Raw genomic sequence first — 23,241 nt, 5'->3', positions numbered from 1 at the left:
CCATAAAACTATCCCCTATTTTGTAAACACTATAACTTTTGCGCCAACCAATCAATAAAAGCTTATTGCACTTTTTTTTACCAAAAATATGTAGAAGAATACGCATTGGCCTAAACTGAGGAAAAACATTTTTTTTTATATATTTTATGGGCATATTTATTATAGCAAAAAGTAAAAAATAATGTTTTTTTCAAAATCAACGCTATTTTTTTGTTTATGACGCAAAAAATAAAAACTGCAGAGGTGATTAAATACCCCCAACAGAAAGCTCTATGTGTGGAAAAAAAAAAGTATGTAAATTTTGTTTGGGAGCCACATCGTACAACCGCGAAATTGTCAGTTAAAGCGACGTAGTGCCGAATCGCAAAAAGTGCTCTGGTCTTTGGCTGGCCAAATGGTTTAGTGGTTAAACTAGCCCTTACTGTTAAATCTAGAAAGCAGTGATGACTTGGAATACACTTTTCTTTTTCACATATTAAGTTGTAAGAGTGTTAAAATGAAATCGGGTGCACTGAAGGACAGTGGGATTGCCAGTGGGTGGATTCGGTGGGATGTGGGAAATGTTGGCAGTCAGGCCCAGAAGGGGGCCCAGGCCTAAAGCTGTGTAAGGGGCCCCAAAATTTCTGATTGTTGCCCTGTCTGTAAGTGCTTTCTTCCTAATCTTTCTTTTTGCCTCTTTGATCTATGATAATATATATCAGTGATGGCAATCCTTGGCACCCCAGATGTTTTGGAACTACATTTCCTATGATGCTAATGCACTCTGCAGTGTAGTTGAGCATCATGGGAAATGTAGTTCCAAAACATCTGGGATGCCAAGGTTCGTTGTCACTGATATATATAATCTATTGTACAGCTCTTAAGTGAATGGAACAGCTGACTGCAATGGTTTGTCCTCTACCGAAACATTATAGTATGAAATTAAGAAAGTAATACCAAAAGGACAAACAGACAAAGGACTGAAGAGTAGGGATTAGTGAATATGATTGGGTTCAGATCGTGGCTCATTTGTTGAAGCCATGGTAAATCTTAGAAATTGTGAACCTTAATTCAAACCATTTAAATTGATAGGGGGAAAATCTGGAAAATCAATTATGATCATTTTCAAGGTTAACAGGGAAGGAATTGTCAATCAAAGGGTAAAAGGGTACAGGGCACTGCCTTGGGGGACATGAGTCAATGCAAAAAAAAAAATTTAATTACCATTTAGCAAGGAGAGAGAGTCCTTGTTATGCAACTTTGGGCGCACCATTGAAAAAGCACCAGCCTTTTATTTACATCTTTTCAACACGCCTGTATGTAGTGTTACAGAATAGTGATATTTCCACGAACAGCGACTCTGTACATTTTTCTTCTACATTATTCCTCGGCTTTAATTTTGCCACCTCAGTCCCATTCATTGTAACCAAAAAATATAATTTTTAGGTAGTTTTAATAGCAACATCTAATTATTTATAACAGTGGTAACAGACATTAATTGACCAGTGGCAGTGGCAGTAGCAGCCACAACATCTATAAAAAGCTGTAGGAAAATGTACTAAATAAATACATAAATTTACTAATAAAAAAATAAAACAAAAACGTAAAACCTCAACTTAGTACAAATTGGTCAGTGGAACAACAATTTAAAGTGTAACTAAAGGCAAAACTTTTTTTTAAATTCTGAATAAAGTAAGGGGTGATTATAACCGCCTTAAGTAAGGGGTGATTATAACCGCCTTAAGTAAGGGGTGATTATAACCGCCTTAAGTAAGGGGTGATTATAACCGCCTTCAGGTTTTTTGTTTTTTTTTTTTGCCACCTGTGTGCCATTGGGGAGATTTCACGTCCAATCCCATAGCCAAAACAGGAAGTGAAAAGGAAATCCCTACAAAGTGATAGAATCCTGTTTTGTCACCAGAACAAATGTCCCCAAGAGATCATCTCTACAGTATTACTGTACTGGTGATATTTCCTTTTACTTTCACTTTCGGTGAAAACAATAAACTGGGCAAATCTCCGTTATTGGGGCACAGACAGCAATAAAAACTGACAGATGTTGCAATCCAACACCCACTCTAGCCAAAACTAAAAAGAAAAAAGTTTTGCCTTTAGTTACACTTTTTAATAGTATAGTTTGTGAAGTCTTTTTTTACACCGTACAACACAGCATTGTTTTGAAAGTTTAATAGAATGTCAAAACCGAGTGCACAGAAAACAGTTAAAAACCTCAAACCACCTTCCATCCCTGTATCCCAAAACATTTTAAATATAGATTTTAAAGAGGAAGAAAACCCTGATGGGTTTACTTCCTCTTTGATTCCCTGCAAAGGTAAAGCATAATGGACTACTATGCATCGAATAGTAGTCCATTATGTGTCACTTACCTGACACAGGAGCCAGCGAAGTCACCGCTGTCCCCTTGTGTACGGAGCCTTCATCTTCTTGGTGGGTCTCGCTGCTCCGGCGCTTTCATTCGTCGGAGGCGCGATGACGTCAATCCCGCGCATGCACATGGGAGCCGCCACTCGCGGCATATCGCCGTTAACTGCGGCACGCTCAGTGCGTCTGCGCGCCGCTGTCTACGGCGCATGCGCCATAGACAGCGGTGCCTGTCTTTCAGAAAATACGGTTTAGGAGATATTTCTTGGACCTACAGGTAAGCCTTAATCTATTTGAGTGAAAAATGCATAAGGAAACATGTGACTCTGCACAACAGATCTAATGAAATCAGCATCATGTGAGACAAGTTGATAGCAAAAGGCTCATCCTCGTTTCTCAAGGACACAGAGCAGCTGCTTTCTTTAGTGTGCAATTAGTGCACCATTTTCCTTCTCCTCTTTCCTCAGGGGTGCATAGCAGCCACTTTCTTTTAGAATACTGCTATTGCATACTTTTATCTCCCCAAAGGTGCATAGTAGCTATTTTATTTTGACTATTGCACCATACTCCTCCTCCTCTTCAAGGGTACATAAAAGCCATTTTTGGAAGATTGCTAGTGCACTCTATTCTTCCTTCTCCTTTTCTGCTAATTCCACCATAGGAGGAAGGTTTATGTGACCCATTGAGAATGAGAAGTTTATCTAAAACTACCTATCCTTCCACAACACAGGGAAAAGGGCAGGCACCATGAAATGAGGGGCCAGGGGATGGCAGGCAGCAGAAAAAAACTAAGTGTTTACACCTATGGCTTTATAATCACCGATACCAATTACCAATGCCTATTGCTGACAATTAGAGAAGATGAAGAGGAGCAGCATCCTTCTCTCTCTCTGAACACCACAACACACTATACAAGGCCGCCGCGCAGGCAGCCTTATATATTGTGGGGAATGTACTAAACCCCCTGAGCTATAATTAGCTATTATGACTCTCTTCGCTGCCGGTACTGTGATTGGCCAAGTATGCGGGTCACAGTGCATGCTTGGCCAATCATCAGCCAGCAATATACTGTGATGGCGCAGTGCATTGTGGGCCATGGGCGCCACACAAATATGGCACGAACGGCCCACAAAGTTCTGGCTTTGCCGAAGGGGCGAACAGCCGGTGTTCGAGTTGAAAATGCGCTCGACTCGAACACCGAGCTCATCCCTACTTCTCAGCAGGATGTGGAAACTTTGCAAAAAGATCTGAATAAATTAATGGGGTCGGCAACTACATGGCAAATGAGGTTTAATGTAGAAAAATGTAAAATAATGCATTTGGGTGGCAAAAATATGAATGATCTATACACTGGAGGGAGAACCTCTGGGGGGAATCTAGGATGGAAAAGGACCTGGGGACCCTAGGAGATGGTAGGCTCAGCAATGGCATGCAATGCCAAGCTGCTGCTAACAAAGCAAACAGAATATTAGCATGCATTAAAAAGGGGAACAATTCTCCTGCTCTACAAGACTCTGGTCTGGCTGCACCCAGAGTATGCTGTCCAGTTCTGGGCACCAAAAACAAATAAGAACTTGCGCTGAGGAGATATGCTCAAATTAATGGTGAAAAATGGTGAAAAATATATAAAACCACAGCTGCTGTTGCAAAGGTGATAAACCTTAAAAAATAAATGACAGAAAAAAACTGCTAGCGGAATAAAGTGCTTGTCCATATAAAGTTTATTCACTTTATATGCACAAGCACTTTATTCCGCTAGCGCAGTTCTGGGCACCATTCCTCGGGAAGGATGTACTGGAAATGGAGCGATTACAGAGAAGGGCAACAAAGCTAATAAAGGGTCTGGAGGATATTAGTTATGAGGAAAGGTTGCGAACACTAAACTTATTCTCTCTGGAAAAGAGATGCTTGAGAGGGTATATGATTTCAATTTACAAATACCATACTGGTGACCCCACAATAGGGATAAAACTTTTTCATGGAGGGGAGTTTAATAAGACACGTGGCCACTCATTAAAATTAGAAGAAAATAGGTTCAACCTTAAAATACGTAGAGGATTCTTTACTGTAAGAGCGGCAAGGATATGGAATTCCCTTCCACAGGCAGTGGTCTCAGCGGGGAGCATTGATTATTTTAAAAAAATATTAGATAAGCACCTGAACGACCACAACATACAGGGATATACAATGTAATACTAACATATTATCACACACATAGGTTGGACTTGATGGACTGGGGTATTTTTTTTTTTACTAGCAATGGTGGTGATCAGCGATTTTTAGCAGAACTGCGACATTGCGGCAGACAGATTTTTGGGACCAGTGACATTATTACAGTGATCAGAGCTAAAAATAGCCACTGATCAGTGTCCAAATGACACTGGCATGGAAGGGGTTAACACTAGGGGGCAATCAAGGTGTTAAGTCTGTCTTAGAAAGGTGTTTCTAACTGTGGGGGGAGTGGACCGACTGAGAGTACCGTAAGATCACTGTTTCTTATCACTAGGAACAGACAATCTTACTAAACTCTCCGGTCAGAATGGGGATCTGCTTTGTTTACACTGGCAGATCTCCGTTCTGCCTCTCTGAGGAGCAATAGCGGGTGGCCAGCGGACATCGCAGCCACCAGACCTGCACATTGACTCCCCCGCTGTGCCACTGGCAGCGCGCCCACAGTAACTTGTGCACGAAACGAAGTACGAGTACGTCATTTCACGCAATAGGGTCGCCATTCCGCAGTATATATAGAGTGGACGGTCCTTAAGTGGTTAAAGCAGACTCTGTGACAGGAGCACCTGTCATTATTAATGCTTTCTGTTTTACATTTATATTCATCCACAAGCTTGCCGTTAAAATATTCTGTTGTCAGTTCATCATCTGGACCTGCATCAAGTGCTGTGACAAGCATTTCATAACTTTCTGGTAAACCACTAAGTAATAGTGTTTGGACATAAAAATCTTTTATTTCTTCTCCTATACCTCTCAGGCGTTCAACCATTTCCAAGGTGTGCTTTATGTGATATTGCATATCATGGCCTTTTTTCAGCTTGGCTTGGTATAGCTTTCTAACCACATACAGTTTATTGCTGAGAAAGGCTTTCATGAGCCTTTTCTAATCCTTCCCATATTTCTTTAGCAGTTTCACACTTACATATATGTATGATTTGATTATCTTCTATGTTAGGAGAGATTGTGCTTTCAGCTTTTTGGTCCTTCTCTATGTACTCATCTGAAGAGTGTTCTGGCTTGACTTCATTTCCACATATCTTCTCTTATTAGCATTTTGTTGCAGGCTAAAACTGGGCTATGAGTGGGTTATCAGCTTTTCTCTGGTGGGTGTCTGGGTCCATAACTTGTTAAAAATTCTGTATATAGCCCTACAAATCAGACAGACACTGCACAGTCCTTGTGGGCTTTGCTGCTTAAAGTGGTTGCATACCCGCAAACGAAAAAAAACCCCCCTATAAGGCAAAGGCATATTGAGCTAGTATGCACCGCATACTAGCTCATTATGAAATACTTACCTTAGAACAAGGTCCCCGCTTCGCATACTGCTCAACGCCGAGGGAGCTGATATTTTCCCCCCTGCGTTTCTTCCAGGTTCGTGGTTCCGGCGCTGTGAATGGCCAGAGCCACAATGACGTCACTCAGTTCTGGCAAGGTTCGGCACGACACGCCAGACCTTCACTGCAAATGCGCCACAGACGTCAGTGGCTGTATGCAGGGTGAATATGTCCTAAATCGTGTAGGTTTATTCATTTTACCTACAGGTAAGCCTTATTATAAGCTTTCCTGTAAGTAAAAATTTAAAAAGGGGTATACAATTGCTTTAACTGCAGACAGGAAACAGGAGCTTTATTATACAGAGAAAAAAACATAGAGTTTACTACCTCATGATTGCGCCAGCATACACTAACAAAGGCTCCTGGGAATTCTGACTGTAAAGCAGTGTTCCACCCTAAAGTGGACCTTCCGCTCATTGGAATCCTCCCCCCCTCCGGCGCCACAATTGGCACCTTTCAGGGGGGAGGGGGGTGCAGGTACCTGTACAGTACAGGTATCTGCACCCACTTCCTGGATAGCTCTCTGCGGAAAGGGGCGTAGATTACGCCCCTTTCCGAAAGTCCCCCGCTGCCTGCTGGGAAACACATAGATCCCAGAGGCAGCGGGTCCATCCTCATTGCGCAGCGCGACTCGTGCATGCGCAGTAGGGAACCGGGAAATGAAGCCGAAAGGCTCCACTTCCTGATTCCCATACCCAAGATGGTGGCGGCAGCACCCGAGAGACGATCGAGAGATCGGCTTCGGGTGCCGACATCGCGCACGCGCTGGACAGGTAAGTGTCACTATTTTAAAAGTCAGCAGCTGCAGTATTTGTAGCTGCTGGCTTTAAAAAAAAAAAAACGCGCACTCCCGGCGGACTCCCGCTTTAATAGAGAGTGGGCTGGCACATAAGAAAACCCTTATAGCTGGCCATTCTAGGCCAACTGGCCATAATTCAGAGGCCAGGCAATTTGATTGCTAGTTTGCAATTTTCTTAGTACAGCAAACAACCCGGGTTTGGGTTGTACTCATGGTCGACCGGAACTTGAAGATTATCTCTACAATAGACTAAAAGATATTCATTTCAATTTTCCAACACACTCAGTAAGACCTAGGCACAACCCTAATGTACCTATATACAAATCCAGTCCTGCTTGCAAGAAAAAAGTACAATCACAAAATAGATCAAAGGGCATTACAACATACATCTGCTTAGCAGAGGAGGCCCATCCAACACACTGGAACCTCAGTCCAAATGAAAGGATGAAATGAATAGTGCTGCTGGATCACAGACCTCTAGTTAATAGACTACTACTAAAAATATTTACTACTTGATTCCTAAATTTCAATTTATTATCTGTATCCACTATATCAGTCCCAATTTCAAAATGATAAAACTAACCTTGACTCATCCAGTCATGCTATCTAAAGGAAAGAGCAGACATATATAATATTTAGCATATACTGGCTTCAAAGTCTCAAAAATAATGGTGGTTCCATGTAGAAAGCATGCCTAATCTAGAAGTCCTTTTATATTAGTTGTAATAGTAGTTAGTGGAATCATGAAAAATTTACATTTTAATATCTGATCAGTTGGAATAGGCAATGTTCCTACACAAACATTTTTTTCTTGGAAAAGGTAATGAAATTGAATGGATTATAGACATTTTATGTACATTCCATTATTTTTTATGTTGATAATGTTATAGGTGTTGTTGGTGGCCTTTGTTTGGTAAAACTGTATATATTGTAAATATGGAGAAGAAAAGAGGGAGGTAAATGGGATTATTGCGGTGCTAATAATAGTGAAAAGAATAATGTATTTATAAAAAAAAAAAAATTATTTTATTAAACATACTAAAAACAGCCACGGAGGTACAGTAAGTTCAAAATTTTGAAACTACAAATATTAATATCCATACAGACAGTGTTCACGATCCATCAGTTAGTTTAAATAACGAAATTCTTGGCTATTCAGATGAAATCCCGACATGTTTCGCCTACACAGAGGCTTCTTCAGGGGAGCCAATAATTGATGGAGGAAAATTTTAAAACAACAGATGAGAAAGAATTGCTACAACTGGGATGAGGTGCGCTGTTAGATCCTTGCCTGACCTGGTTCTTTTCACCTGTATATATTGTAAATATTTTTTTTTGCTTCTTTTTACAGATTTAACGAAGACATTAAATTTATGATTGGTCATAAACCAAACATTTTTTGGCAAATTACATGGAGAGTTATCAGTCCACTTATTATGTTAGCTATTTTTATTTTCTATTTTGTGATCAAAGTTTCAGAAAAGCTGGCCTACATTGTTTGGGATCCAGACTATGTAAGTACAACAAAGAGTTACACTGACATATATATCAATATAGTTAGAGTGGTTATAAAGCCTAAATATTTTTTTGCCTTTATGTATTCCTTTGCTGTGACAAACGTGCATAGGGCTTTCGATTCAAGTGACTGGGCTACCCTAGGCATAACACGGAATTTAGTGAGAATTGCTCACACAAAATTGCAATCGGGAATGCTACACTTGGTATGAATGAGGCCTTAGAATTTAGTGAATAATTACATTTTTCAGATTTGTCTGTTGCTCAACTCTGTGTAATTGCACTTTGAGCTCTTTCAGTGCAGCACAGGGTATCCCCTGCTATAGAATATTATCTGCCTTTTGATAGGCCCTTTTGACAACTAGCCAAAAAGGGAAGAATGGAATTGCCACCTAAAATGCATTTTTTTATGCAGTAAATGTGTTTTACTGCAGGAAATTGACAAATCGAAATATGCGATTGATATGCTAGTTGCCCTGTGTGTCAGAGTGTAATACATTGTCACCAGGATAAGAAGAGAGGGAATATGTCCTCAGTGGGGGGGGGGGGGGACTCAGAAAAGGATCAGTGGGGGGGGACTCAGCAAAGGATCTAACTCTTCTCCACTGGAATGGACCTGCATCTTTATCAAACTAGCAAAGTAAGACCAGCTCTATATCCACATTTGCAACTTCTGGTGCCAAACTGTAAATTCAGGTAGTTAAAATGTGATGTAGTAGTTGATGGAGCATCAATAATATGCAATCTTTTGCTAAGTGTTAGAGCCCTAAAGTTACAGGTTGAAAAAAGACACATGTCCATCAAGTTCAACCAAAAAAAAAAAAAATAATAATAATAATAATACCATACAATCCCATATACCCAATTCTATACCCACAGTTGATCCAGAGGAAGGCAAAAAACCCCAGCAGAGCATGATCCAATTTGCTAAAGCAGGGGAAAAAATTCCTTCCTGAACCCCCGAGAGGCAATCGGATTTTCCCCGGATCAACTTTACCTATAAATGTCAGTACCCAGCTATATTATGTATACTTAGGAAATAATCCAGGCCCTTCTTAAAGCAATCCACTGAGCTGCCCAGAACCACCTCTGCAGGGAGTCTATTCCACATTTTCACAGCTCTTACTGTGAAGAAACCTTTCCGTATTTGAAGATGAAATCTCTTTTCCTCTAGACGTAAAGAGTGCCCCCTGTCCTCTTTGTTGACTGTAAAGTGAATAACTCAACACCAAGTTCACTATATGGACCCCATATAGTCCATAAGTATCTACAATCTTTTAATCCACCCAAGAAAAATAATTAGAATGTGTCTGAGACAAGATATATCTCAGCTGGTGTTGTTGCCCATGGATACATCATTATACAGCAAAACAAAAATTTAAAGCTTATTGAAGTTGTGACAAAATTTGTCTTAGCCACCTTTGTTAGTCCACCATTCTCTCCCTGCCCTTCAACAGTATTTGGACCCAGATGTCATAACCACAGTGCTTTTTTTTTTGTTAATGGAAATTGTATATAGAGATGGGAAGATGTCAAAGTAATAGAGTTAGACTATTTTAAAGGAGTGTGTGTTGTACTTTGAGGTTTTGGGACTAGTTGATACCTGTAATATTAATGAATGTTTATAGATAAAAAGCGTTATTTTAGACCCCATTCATAAGTGTGTGTCAAGTGAACATGCATTTTTATGCCTTTTCTGCAACACGCATATGATAGCCCATTCACTTGAATAAGCTGCCCTATGCATGACAAAAACTTTCTAATGTTGGCCATGTTTGAGCTCGTATTGCAATTTAATGGCATTGCAAGAATGATGCATTTTTTAACAAGATCTGGGAATGGGTGCAAAAATATGTGCTTCTGTGTGCGTTCCTGAAACTTGCAGATGTCATTACAGCCTAAGTAAATTGAGAAAAGCTGTAATAAAAGGAGCAATGCGTACAATTGCAAAAAGAAAAAACACAGCAGCAAATGGAACTAAAAACAAAAGAAATGCTGAATGTGTAGTTTGACGTGAGACTAAGGCTCTCTATTTGTAAAATATACTATTTTGTTTGTAACAGTATTGATACTTTTTTACACAGTTGACCTATATACTGTATATTAGCTATGTTTTGTAGTGCAAGATGATGATAAAAACAGACATAGGCATAGATGGCCATCTGCATACTTGCCTAAACTTTGTGATAGACAGATTAAAAAACTTTGATATATATATATATTCTATAATCTCACATGCTACATGAAATTTAGATCATGATATGTTCTAAATATGTTCCATCTTACTGTCTTCATCATGACCGATTTCAAAGCAACTGTCGGCCCTGTAACAACGGACAAAAAAACTGACTTAAAAACGTTACTTAAAATTTAATTGGATCCTCGGTTTACAAAAACACTGCCTGTGCAGGTAAGCACATTTATAAATAAAAACAAAATGTGCAGCTTTGACTGAAATTGGGTAGGGCCCTTGCTATAGGTGTAGGCCCTTTTCATGCATCCCGAAGCCTGGCCGAAAAAACTCCCACACATGGCATCATCCCACCCTACCTTGTTGCTAGGATGTTGCTAAGGCACAGAAATCCATTTATGCTGACCTCCACTATCATAGGAACAAGACTCAAACCCAGAGACAAAGATACTGTGGTTCACTATCTTCTCCATCGCAGCATCACTGAGCTCAGAACTATGGCGAAAGAGGAGAAAGAGTGAATGGAAGAGGGTTTGAATCTACTGGGCGTGCTTGAGCAATGTCCTAGCAAAAAGGCAGGATAGGATGATGCAAGGGCATTATATAACTTTGGTTAAAACTGCACAGTTTGTTTTTATCTACAGCCCCCCTTTACCTGCATAGACAGTTTTTTTGTAAAGGTGAACTAACCCTTTAAATTCAATATATACATTCTAGGTGCATCAAAACAAAAGACTTTTAAAGTTTTACAGTTCATTTTCTTTCTAAAGAGTACAATAGCCTGTTTTCTGGCAGTAGCTGCAGAGTTGGAGACTTGCTCGCTGTGTGGAAGCAGTGATATGTTTGCAGAGGTCCAACACATTCCCTGCTGGGTCAGGAGCCTTGCTAATTGCAGAGTATAGGTCTGACATAATAGGGGGCCTGCAATAAGACCACAGAGAGCAAGGGTCCACTCTGCAGATACTGACAATGGACAGACTATTCTACTCTTTAAAAAGAAATTGAACTTTAAGATAACACCTTTTATTTTGATACACCTTGAATGCATTCGGCAGATTCAAAGTGAGGGTTCAGTTGGATTTGCAGTATTTTTTTTTATGCAGCATTTTCACCTTTTAACCATGTAGGATTAAGAAGTGAATATATGCATGTACATAAATATGTACTGAAAATTTCTTATGTGTATCACTTACAGAGTGAATTTCCTAAGGCAAAAGAAGTACTTCATCCAGACTGGGTTTATGCCATTGTTGTTGTTCTTGCTGGAGTTCCAAGTGCAGTAATACCTGGTTACGCAATTTACAAGTTTATTCGAAACTGTTTAAAAAAGGATGATGACCAAAGAGAAATTATAAATGCTACATCTCTTGCATCTATCAATGGTGATACTAAAAAACTATAAAGTTTACATGCAAAATACATTGTAAAAGACTTTCCGTTTTGAATAATACTTGTATGTTTCTATAATTGAAAAATGTGAAAGAACATGAAGAACTGATTTCAACAAAACATCTCAAAGAAGAGTTTCAGTGAACACTGTACATAACAGAATGATGACCCTGTGTTCATGTGCTGGATAAACACCATCATATTTCTATTATAAATGTTAAAAACACTGTTTTGTATTCAGATTATGCAGATTGCTCTGATATTCTACATTTTGAGACCCTAATTAATTGTAAAGTATACTACTCTAAGTAGAATACATAGAAATGTGCATTGTTTGATTATTATATAAATCAACCAAACTCTTTTAGTGGAGTACTTAAAGTAGTACCAAGAAAAATATGCAGGATGCCATTGCTGACCTCTCTCTCCTGAAAAAGATAGTTGCCTGGGGGCTACACTGATCCACTCAGTTCAAATATTTGATTCAATGACCCTGATAAAGTATACAGGGCAAAAGTTCTGAACCCCCTGGATACATGCTTGTTCTGGACAAGTCACTAAAATGCAAGCTACAAGTACAATAAATTACTCATAAGTCATACTTATGACAGGTTTGTTTTGTTTTTTTTGTTTTTTAAGAGAACTGTAATGGAGATTTTCCAATGCTGGTTTGCTCAACTTTGCATACTAAGGTTTACCAAGAAGGGAGGCTTAATTAATGGAAGAGAGGGAGTTGCCTTTATCTCATTAGGCATATCATGGAAGATTGTGATTTTTTATAATCAAATCAGAGTGCATCCCAGGCTTAGACCAGTCTGGTTTCAGTTCATGGACATAACCTTGCCAGGGCTTAGACTTTTTATTACTTCTATGTGGCATCTATTTAGTTGGAAACAACCACCTCACCCATGAGAGGGAAACAATGGTAAATGGATCTGGTTGGATATGACCACCAAGTTACTTGATTTTCCTTTCCAGAACTTGATAGTCTCTATGTTCTCTCTCATTGGCCACGGTCAAAACCAAAGGTGTATTTAAAATTTTGAAAGCGAATAATCAAGTCAGACTTCATGTCTGAGCCTGAATTACTGAAAACATTGTGTGGTTGTGGTTCAGGTTTCTGAAAAATTCACAGCCTTCCAGAGTTCAGAATATTAGAACTGAAAGTTTCATTAAAGTCGATGGGAACCTGAACCAGACTTCACAAAACTATATTAAAGTGTATGTAAACCCTAACAATGAACTTCTCTTATTTGCTCCCTTTTGGCCTCTTATACCATTGAATGTGTTTTGTTTTATCTGTTCGATTAGTGCAATAAAAACATTGTTGATCCCATCAGAATTCTTGTGAACTGATACCTTCATGTGCTTTTTGCCTATGCTTCATTGTTTCCAGTTAGCATTGTTCCTAATTCTCTCTGTTGACTACTAAAACCCCCTTTCATGTTATAGCAAAAAAAAGTCATGGGGGGAGGGTGATTTATATTTATAAACCCTTCTATCCTAAGTGTCGTCACCCTAATGCTGGCCACACACTATCTGAAAAATCACCCGAAATTCAGTCATTTAGACAGTTTGTTGGTTTTTTGGCCAGTTAAAAGGCACAAATCGGTTGAAAAAACAAAGGACAAGTTTGTAAATTTTCTGACGAACTAACCTTACATTGAAAGGTTAATGTGTTTCCCATCCAAACTGTTTGCATTAGGTATATACAAACATAAAGCTGATTCATTTATGTCCATTAAATGATTTAATGGTCATTACATGATGGCATTATCGCTTGCTCTCACGGCCAAATGTTCGTTTTTCGAAAATGGGTTTGACCGATTTTTCGTATAGTGTATGGTCAGCATAAGACAAAATGGGGAATTACATAAACTAAACTAAAAACATGAGCACACAGAATCTGGTGTAGCTGTGCATAGTCACCAATCAGCTTCTAACTTCAGCTTGCTTAATTAGGTTTTACAAATAAAACCTAGTAGCTGAATGGCTTCTCTGCAGAGCTGCACCAGATTCTGTGTACTCCAGTTTTAGTAAATAACCCCCGCATGTTACTGACAGGAGTACCGGGTGAAAGTAAAAGAAAAAGCCTAAAAAATGGACCGCTCAGGAGTTCAGTGTGCCGACCTTCTACATTTTTCCTATAGTTCATAAGGATTTAAAAAATCCCCCTGGCAGGCCGATTGTTTTGGCCTGCCAGGGTCCATTGGAAAGAGTTGGTTGGTACCTGAACTCCTTATTACAGGACATGGTGAAAAACGTAAAATCCTTTGTTCAGGATACGAGACATGTATTGGCAAAAGTTGCGGAACTTGGGACACATAGGCAGCCTGAAGGGGTTTGGTTGGTCGGCATAGATGTCGAATCACTGTATACTTCACTACCCCATAATGTTGGCATTCATGCTGTGGCCAGGTTCCTGGATGTCTCCTATCCTGAATCGGGACCCCAAAATGAATTTTTTGTTGATTTTTTGGAATTTGTGTTGACTAACAATTTTTTTCAGTTCCTTTTGGTATATTACCACCAAATACGTGGGACCTCTGGGGGGGCAGTGTAGGCTCCTGCCTACGCTTGCCTTCATCTAGCTCTATGGGAGGAGGAGGACATTTTTCCTTCATCGATGTACCTTGGCCACGTACTTACATGGTTGCGGTACATTGATGATGTCTTGATGATCTGGGGGGGGGGGGCACCCTTGAGAGTTTACATCAGATCATGAGTGAACTGAACAACAATCAACGTAACATACGGTTAATGTATACTTTTGATCAAAAGACGTTATCTTTTCTTGATTTGCAAATTTCTTTGAATAAAGGTCTATAATCAGCGCCTGTACGTTGTGAAAAGATACGGCAGCTAATACCCTTCTGTATGCAAGGAGCCATCACCCACATTGGTTGAAGAATGGGATACCAGTGGGCCAATTTTTATGTATCAAGAGGAATTGTACAGATCCTGATGAATATAGACGTGAAAGCATTGATCTATATTCAAGGTTCCGCGAGTGAGGATACTCGCACAGACAAATCAGAGCTAAGAAAAAGGCCGCAATGAGAAAATGTGAAAGCCTATTGGATAGTGGGACGGTATCTGAAAATACTTCTCTTAAAAAGAATGACCCTATAAGAATCATAACGGCCTTTGGCTCACAGTGGAATACAGTCCGTTCCATTTTGGAAAAACATTGGGGCATACTGACCAATTCCCCTGAAATGACTAAAATAGTCGGTACCTCCCCCAAGCTGGTGGCGAGATGTGCCAGAAGCTTGGGAGAGATCTTGATTCAGTCTGAATTTGTTAGAGAACCTGATATGACATGGTTGGCCGATTACCCACACACAAAGGGCATGTTTCCTTGCACAAGGTGTCAGATTTGTCCTTTTGTTCATAGAACTGCTACTTTTAAGGATGCCCTGGACAAGAAGACATATGAAATCCGTGATTTGATTAATTGTTTCACCACACAGGTTATTTATTTAATAACTTGCCCATGCCCCAAAATATACGTAGGTAAAACCAAGAGATCTTTAAAGATACGGATAGGTGAACATTTTACATGAGATCACTGACAAAGGGAAACCACCAGAGAAACCATTGTCAAAACACTTTGCATTATGCCATGGCGGCTCACCTAAAAGCATGACAGTAAAGGGCGTCTATGCATTAAAATTACCTACTAGACGAGGTGATTTTGATTGCGTGCTTTTACAAAAAGAAAAGTGGTGGGTATATAAATTAAAACCTCTCATTCCGGTTGGGTTAAATACTGAGTTGAATTTACAAGTGTTCCTGGATGCGTAACTGTTGGACCGGCTAGTACTGTATATGACTGGTCATCCAACTTAAGCATAAATCAGATGATACATTTATGTATGAACTTCCCCCTCCCCTTCCTTTCCCCCCTCCCTTCTTTCCTCTCCCCCCTCTCCCTTTCCCCGTTCTTTCTTTTTCTTTTTTCCCCTCCCCTTAAAACCCCCCCTTTCCCCTCCCCCTCCCATCTCCCTCTCCTTAGGTTATGTCTTTAATGTTGGTGTTGTTCGTATATGGTTTTTGTATTTGGTGTTGTTTGTTGAGTGATAAGTGTTGTCTATCCCTGAACGGTCAAGGCACGCCTTTGGTTAATGCAGCTAAATATATCTCTGCAAGTATTTTCAATCTCATTTTCTTTTTCCTTTATTTGTTTCATTATGATAATTTCTGGTTAGCAATGAATAATGAATAATAGTCACACAGACAATTAGTGCCTGACACAGGATAATATCCCTTTAAGCCTAATAAAAACTTTTCTACTGGTCATAATCACCGGAGATTCCATGATAAAAGGGAGTGTGATTAGGAGCCTTTGAACATCCAAGAAGAAGCTATGCTATTGAAGCCAGCGAAACGCGTTGACGTTAAATCACTGCTCAGTCCTGACATGACACTGTGAGCGGAGTGAAGTGAGAGGCAGAGCTTGGCGTGGAGTGGCAGCGATTGTTTCCGGGACCTTTCAACAACTGATGCAGTGTCAGTGTGATACTATTGGCATATATTGGCAGATATAACCTGGAGGCAACCAACTTTACTTTCTAATATATTGGATACCAGCTAAAAGGCAGCCAGGTGATTTATGGACAGCACATTGCGGTGGATGCTGACACCGTGATTCTTGGGTGACTGCGGTAATGTACTGACATATATTTCAACACTTGCTGACCAGCATCTGACTTAAGTCGCCTTCTGAAAATAGCAACTGATAATCGTATCTGTTCATTTTCATCTAAGACTATTAATGGCATTCTGCCTTGCTACTTTGTCTGCCTAAATAAACAAAGGAGTTAATTTGTTGCCAGTTGTTGAAACATTATAAGTCGACCGGCCACTTTGGAATGTGCACTGGAAGTGTGGTGAACTGATTAAATAGAAGGCTGTTACAACTTAATGTCACAGATTGAATGGGATTTCCTACTGTGCATCGGTTTTCCTATTGTTTCACATTGCTTGACCTTTCCAGCACCAAGGGATGGAGAAGTGTGACTATTATAGCAATATTATTAGCGCTAATAGCAGATAGGATTTGTCTGAATTGAACTCCTAAATTTTCAGCTATCTACCTCATCCCCTTTCCCCCTTCCCCCACTCAATATTGATTTAGTCCATTGATTAACCGTGTCATTTTTGGAAGAAATTGGGAATTTTTGACCCTGTAATATTCAATAGGTAAATCCAACATGTGGGTTGCAATGGACTAAATGCAATTTGTCCGGACTTGGGTAGTGTTATGTGTTGTTCTATGTATGTCCTGATTATATATGCTTATGGTTACGGCTACAATGCCCTGATTGGGTGAATGATCTATTTTTGGTCATAATTATGTTTATGAACTTGTATAAGTAGTAACTTGCTTTCCCTTCCCCCCTTTTTCCTAATAATTCCGGTAATAGGCCAGAATTGGCTGGTGAAAGTAGCATACACAACTGTGTCTATAGGAAAGTTTTCACAAAATGAATAAAGCTAAATCCTTCAACTTAATACGAAATTGTCAATGGCAAAACTGTTGTATAATATATAGTAGCTTGTGATTTTTTTTTCACAGTACCACAACGTACTGTCTTAAAATATTTAATAAAATGTCAAAACAGATTCCACAAAACCACAACTCCACATTCCAGAAAGGCAGTTTTTATCCTGAAATAAATATTAGAGTGCCAGATGTCACAGTCAAAAGCCACAATGTAAGAGAGGGGCACAAGGCAGTTTTTTTCCTGAAATAAAAAGTACTATTTCTGAGACAAAAGCCAAAAATATTGTACAGTCAGTCAGTAAGTCAGCCTTTTTACCAGGCCACAATTTCAGAGGCAGAGACTAGGCAGGCTTTTATGATGACATAGGAACTAGACTGTAATATTTCTGGCACAAAATGATAAATACTTTATAGACTCCATGCACATTATGTCATCCTTTTTATTAGACAGCAATTTCAGAGGAAGAGACAAGGTAGCTTTTACTGCAGTGTCTCCAGATGGTCTCCACATTAGGGAATCTGGAACATCTATGGTCTCTTGAACACATCAGTGGTACAGGCAAGGGCTATGCAGCCTGGGGATTCCCAGCGAATTTAATCAGGAATGAGCACAGCACCAACTGGCCCCAGCAACTGCCTTACTGGCAATAAGCAACTTCAGCTTCTGAGCTCTCTTCTGCACTCCAGGTAGCCATCTCACAGTTGTAGCTTCTGCCACCATCTTGTCTCTGCACACATGCACACCTTCCAGCCCTGTCTCAAGGCCCATTTGTCACACTTTGACACACTTGCAGCAACAAGTTTCTTACCAAAAAAGAGTACTGAACAACTGGAACGCTCTGGAACAAACAGCAGTTCCCTGTAGCACATGGTCTTCTCTGCAGCAGCATGTACATTGGCAGCACTTCTTCTAGCACAGCAGCAGTATCATTACATCACTTAGAGGTGTTACTTACAGTTCTCTTGCTCTCAATGCAGGGTCAAGCCACAATACGTGGCCCTGGGGAGGCCCGGTACACTTGCACAAGCCACATGGAAGCAGTACTCCACTTCACAAGGTACACTTGCACTGCTTCCATGGGTTCTGGTGGAACAAGGGGGTGCACTTGGTCCTCTCTTCCCTGGGAACCCCAGCCTGCCATGTGCACCATCCCCTCTGGGCCAACCACTCTCTACATCAGCAGTGGGCAAAGCTCATCTCCCAGCTCTCTGTCTAATCAGACATTCTTGTTCATTGCTAGGAGTGGGTCCTGCCTCTTAGCTGTGCTGGTAGCCAGAATTCAATCCAGCATCTACCTCCCTGCAGCTGCCACTCAAACAGGGAAAAAAAGACAGCTCTGCACAGTTTTTACTAGGGAGTGACCAGCCAGGTTTATAATCAAGAGAATAAAAATAGAATGTATTAGTTCACAGGGCTGTAAAGGAGATGTAAGGTTCCTGCTCATACTTGCTGGGCCACATGTCGGTGACCATGTGGATCTTTTAGCTAACCACATTGTCCAGCGACAAAAATGTTTTACCTTGCAAATGGTGGACAGTAATGGCCTTTTGGCCACAAAAAAATGGCAGTTGGGTACCTACAACTGTGGTGCAAGACAGGCTATAAACCCACAAAAGAGGGCCAACTCCGCCAGATGGAATAGGAGCAGCTGTAAAGAGGAGACATTTTTTTCTTCCTCTCCAGCAGCTGTGGAAGAGATGACCACCTGGTCAAGGCTGTTGAAAGAGACAGCAGGGTTAGGTTAGGAAACGTACAATAGCTTGAAGTGAGGTTCACGCCTCTACTTGGCCCTATTATGTGCAACCCAGTGCTGAACTTCTTTGCCTCTTTATGTGCTGAAAGGTAAGCCTCCTAAACATCTTGTCAGACTTCCATTCCTCTCGCTTGAGGGTGCAGATGTTAGAGCAGATGTAGAGAGAGAATTTTAAGGAATGGGAGGAGAGCTGTAAAGTGAGGAATTATGAGGATAAAGAGGAGGGCTGCAGGCTGACCAGTGTCAATAATGTACTGCTGCTACAAAGCTTTGCAGTGAAAAAGATGTGTCTCTGCATGAGTGTGTAACCAAATGACTGGTCAATTTACCATGTTTTATATGCTGCAGGCAGAGGCTGCAAACCACTATAGTGCTGTTGGCAACAGATATGATGAACTATGATGATTGGCCCTGGGGATGGCAATAACCTGCACCCATGGGGCAGTGCCATCTGGTGGAATAAGATGACTGCTCTCACTATTCCTCTGAAACCTGCCCCTGCCCACAGCTGAAAGCTTTCCACACTGTTTTTGTCAGAGTCTGTGCTACAGAAAAGACTGAACCAACGCAGAAATCCACCAAAGGTGGCAAGTAAGGGTTTCTTCTCTTCGCACTGGCTGTGAGTTATGTCAGAACAAAAAAGGCAAAGGGCTGTCGTGTGGGTGTAAACAATTAATAGCTCTACACTGGTCCTGCGGGCAAAGTCAGACACATGTATGCTGCCAAACTGGTGCCAGGAAATATAGTTTTTCATGTTACTGTGTGAATATACTGTCAGATTTAAATTTGTTAAAGAGAAAAAACTTGAAAAAATTAATAATTAAAATTACCTTCATAATGAATAATATGTAACTATATGTAACAGAAGCTGCTTTGTGCAGTAAAAGTGTTAATAAAGGAACATTTTTATTTTTAAAAATAACTTCTGGGAGTAGAATTATAAGGAAGGCTTGGTGGAGAAGCATGAGGAAGCCACCCTTAAACCCCCTTCACATGCTCTGGCTCACACCCACTAGCAGAAAGAAAAGGCAAACATGCCCTGCCTCTTAAAGGTGAGGTCCAACCACCACTTCGTTTAAGTAGCCTGCCTCTGAGGTTTTGGCGCACTTTATGCGAGTGGGTAGCATAGGCAAAGGCACCCCAACTGTTAGGGAGAGTACTAGTAGTAAGGAATCCCATGCATCCCATGTACATCTGGCAGCAGTCGAAAGGATATGTCCTTTGCAACGGGTGCAGAAGGAGGACTGGGCTCCAGAATAACTCTGATAGAATTGGCCTTAGCTCTAATACCCAAGTCCAATGGTTCTAACATCCCTCTGGCAGAGTGGGAGGAGAGACTGGAGAGTGCCGCATGCCTGTACTAGGTCTCGTCCGGTTGGTGGTGGGACTGTCTATTAACGCCTTAGAGGCTGATACCCACCATGCGGTGATAGCACTGCCAGGGGAGGAACGGGCTACTCTAGAACAGATTGTGTCAAATTTGTAGGGCCTGTTTGGGGAGAATCTACCTCTGCTGGAGCTGCGGCGAAAGTCCTTCCTAAGAAAATAACAGGAGGATGAAAGCCTCACTCACTATGTGATGGCTGTGCAGAATCTCTGGAAGCACCTAGAGAAAAGGGACGCCTGCAGCTTTGCTAACATTGCTGAGTCAGACCACATAATGAGGCACCAATTCATTACTGGTTTGAAGGCAGGCCCATTTTGGAGGGCCATGCAGGAGAAAGTTAAGGCACAGCCAACCACTTCCTGCCATGATGCAGTGGTTGACGAGGTTGTGTGGGAGCAAGAGGAAGTGGATGCGACAGTGGCAGTAACCAAGAAATTTGAACCAGTGTATTTCAAAGAGAGGGCACCTTCACCCCTGTCTGCCATGCAAACAGCCCTGACTAAACTGTTCTACACATCATACAGATGCTCCACTTCACAGGCAGACTAAGGGGATCCCCATGGCACGATATTTAGAGGAATATTACATTTTAATTGTTTCACCTTAAGCTTTATTAAAATTGCTGCTCCTGAAAAAACTGCTCTTTTAAAAACTGTTTTTTGCCATGTCCCCTAGGGCAGTTCCTGGGTCCCCATACACTGTTTATGGCAATACATTACATATAAGCCTTTAAAATAAGCACTTCTGATTTTTCATGTTTGTGTCCCACAAACTTTAATAGGGTTTGCATGTTCGCTCCATCTTTCTGCCTGTTCACATTCTCTGGTGCAAACTGAACCGGGGGGGGGGGGGGGGGGGGGTATTCGACCCATCCCTAATGTTAAAACAGGACATGTGAAAAGTAGAAACATAAACGTGAAATATATAGAATGCTACACCACTGAATGTTACATGTTTAAGCATTTAACAATGGATTGGTTAATGGATTAGTAGTGTTTACTTAAGGCAACAAATTCACGAATACCCTTAAATATCTGTTAGAGATTAACTTTCTTTGTAGTTTCCTGTAAATGAAAAAAGAAAGTTGTTATAAATCAGAAACCTCATCCTTTTCATACCAATTGTTTTTCCAAGGCTATCTGCAAATGTGCATATTAATGTTGGTGTAACTGAATAAATTTACTTTCCTGGGTGTTTAAAAAGAAGACTTCTTTGAGCCTTCTGCGTAGAGGAACACAGATACAGCTATGCCAAGTAAGGAACTTACAAAGGTCCCAAATGAACAGGACAGACCAAAGTGGGATAATAAAATCCAGTATCTTTTGACATGTATTGGATTTGCAGTGGGCTTGGGAAACGTATGGAGATTTCCATATTTATGCCAAACATATGGAGGAGGTAAGCACATTTGAAAAAGATTAAGCTAAAAATTTCAAAAAACTTAATTTAGTAACCTGTGTGACAGAGGATTGTACTCCTGCCTGACCAGAATGATTTTTTTTTATATTGGAAATTCATTGGTGTAGAACCAAGTCATTATTTGCCTAGTGGTCTAATGTAATTATGTATCTTTTTTTAGCATTTTAACATTGGAGTAATAAGACTATGAATGCCTTTACTTTAAAGTGTAACTAAAGGCAAAACTTGTTTAGATATATTTGAGAGGGATTAGAACACCTGTCGGGTTCTTATCGCTGTCCGTGTCCTCATATGAGAGTTTCACTCTCTCTATTTGTACTGTTTACCATTATCACTGAGATTGAAAGTAAAAAAATACAGTGATAGAGGGGAAATGTTCCTAAAGGGATACTAATTCTGGTGACCATAGGCGTGCGCAGCCTATTGCATTAGGGTGTGCACCCGAAAATTCAAGCACACATACGTGTGTATATTGGTATTGGGACACCTGCCTTTACACGCACATGAACTTTAACCACTTGACCAGTGGGCACTTAAACCCCCTTAATAACCAGACCAATTTTCAGCTTTTGGTGCTCTCACATTTTGAATGACAATTACTCAGTCATACAACACTGTACCTATTTGAAATTTTTGTCCTTTTTTTCACACAAATAGAGATTTCTTTTGGTGGTATTTAATCACCGCTGGGTTTTTTATTTTTTGTGCTATAAAAGGAAAAAGACCGAAAAATTCTGTAAATAATGAATTTTTCTATGTTTCTGTTATAAAATTTCTGTTATAAAATGTACTTTTCTTCATATATTTTGGCCAAAATTTATACCGCTACATATCTTTGGTAAAAATAACCCAAATCGGTGTATATTATTTGGTCTTTGTGAAAGTTTTAGGCTGCTTTCACACTGGGGCGGTATTCAGGCGTTACAGCGCTAAAAATAGCGCCTGTGTAGCGCCTGAAAAAAACCGGCCCCTTTCCCTCCAGTGTGAAAGCCGGAGTTTAACCCTTTTTCGGCCACTAGCGAGGGGTTAAAACCACCCCGCTAGCGCCCGCAGACCGCCGCTAAAACGACGGTAAAGCGCCGCTAAAAATAGCGGCGCTTTACCGCCGACGCCGCTCCCGCCCCAGTGTGAAAGCAGCCATAGAGTCCACAAGCTATGGTGCCAATCTCTGAAAATTGATCACACCTGAAGTACTGATGGCCTATCTCATTTCTTGAGATCCTAACAAGCCAGGAAAGTAGACATTTTGGAAAGTAGACATTCTAAGGTATTTAGTAAGAGGCACGGTGAGTTTTTTGAAGTTGCCATTTTTTTCCACAATTCTTTGCAAAATCAAGATTTTCTTTTCTTTTTT

The 23,241-nt window shown here is 40.5% G+C and overlaps 2 protein-coding genes across 3 annotated transcripts in view; both read left to right on the top strand.

Moving 5' to 3' along the window:
• Positions 1-13,160, top strand: part of SLC6A19 (solute carrier family 6 member 19) — a 116,179-nt gene extending 103,019 nt beyond the window's left edge. Inside the window, exons 11-12 of the mRNA XM_077491821.1 lie at positions 8,075-8,237; positions 11,625-13,160. Of these exons, the coding sequence (XP_077347947.1) occupies positions 8,075-8,237; positions 11,625-11,831 (370 nt within the window). The 3' untranslated portion in view covers positions 11,832-13,160. The remainder of the gene's footprint in view (positions 1-8,074; positions 8,238-11,624) is intronic.
• An 8,424-nt stretch (positions 13,161-21,584) lies between these two features.
• Positions 21,585-23,241, top strand: part of LOC143996645 (sodium-dependent neutral amino acid transporter B(0)AT3-like) — a 159,171-nt gene continuing 157,514 nt past the window's right edge. Inside the window, exon 1 of one of the 2 annotated variants that reach the window (XM_077491820.1) lies at positions 21,585-21,866. In XM_077491820.1, the coding sequence (XP_077347946.1) occupies positions 21,716-21,866 (151 nt within the window). In that variant the 5' untranslated portion in view covers positions 21,585-21,715. The remainder of the gene's footprint in view (positions 21,867-23,241) is intronic. The other variant, XM_077491819.1, reaches the window with a different exon arrangement.

The sequence above is a fragment of the Lithobates pipiens genome, unplaced genomic scaffold, assembly GCF_037356315.1.
Source record: "Lithobates pipiens isolate NorthernLeopardFrog02 unplaced genomic scaffold, aLitPip1_a1.2 Scaffold_19, whole genome shotgun sequence".
NCBI classification, from domain to species: Eukaryota; Metazoa; Chordata; class Amphibia; order Anura; family Ranidae; genus Lithobates; species Lithobates pipiens.
This window is presented reverse-complemented; position numbering and strand designations above follow the sequence as displayed.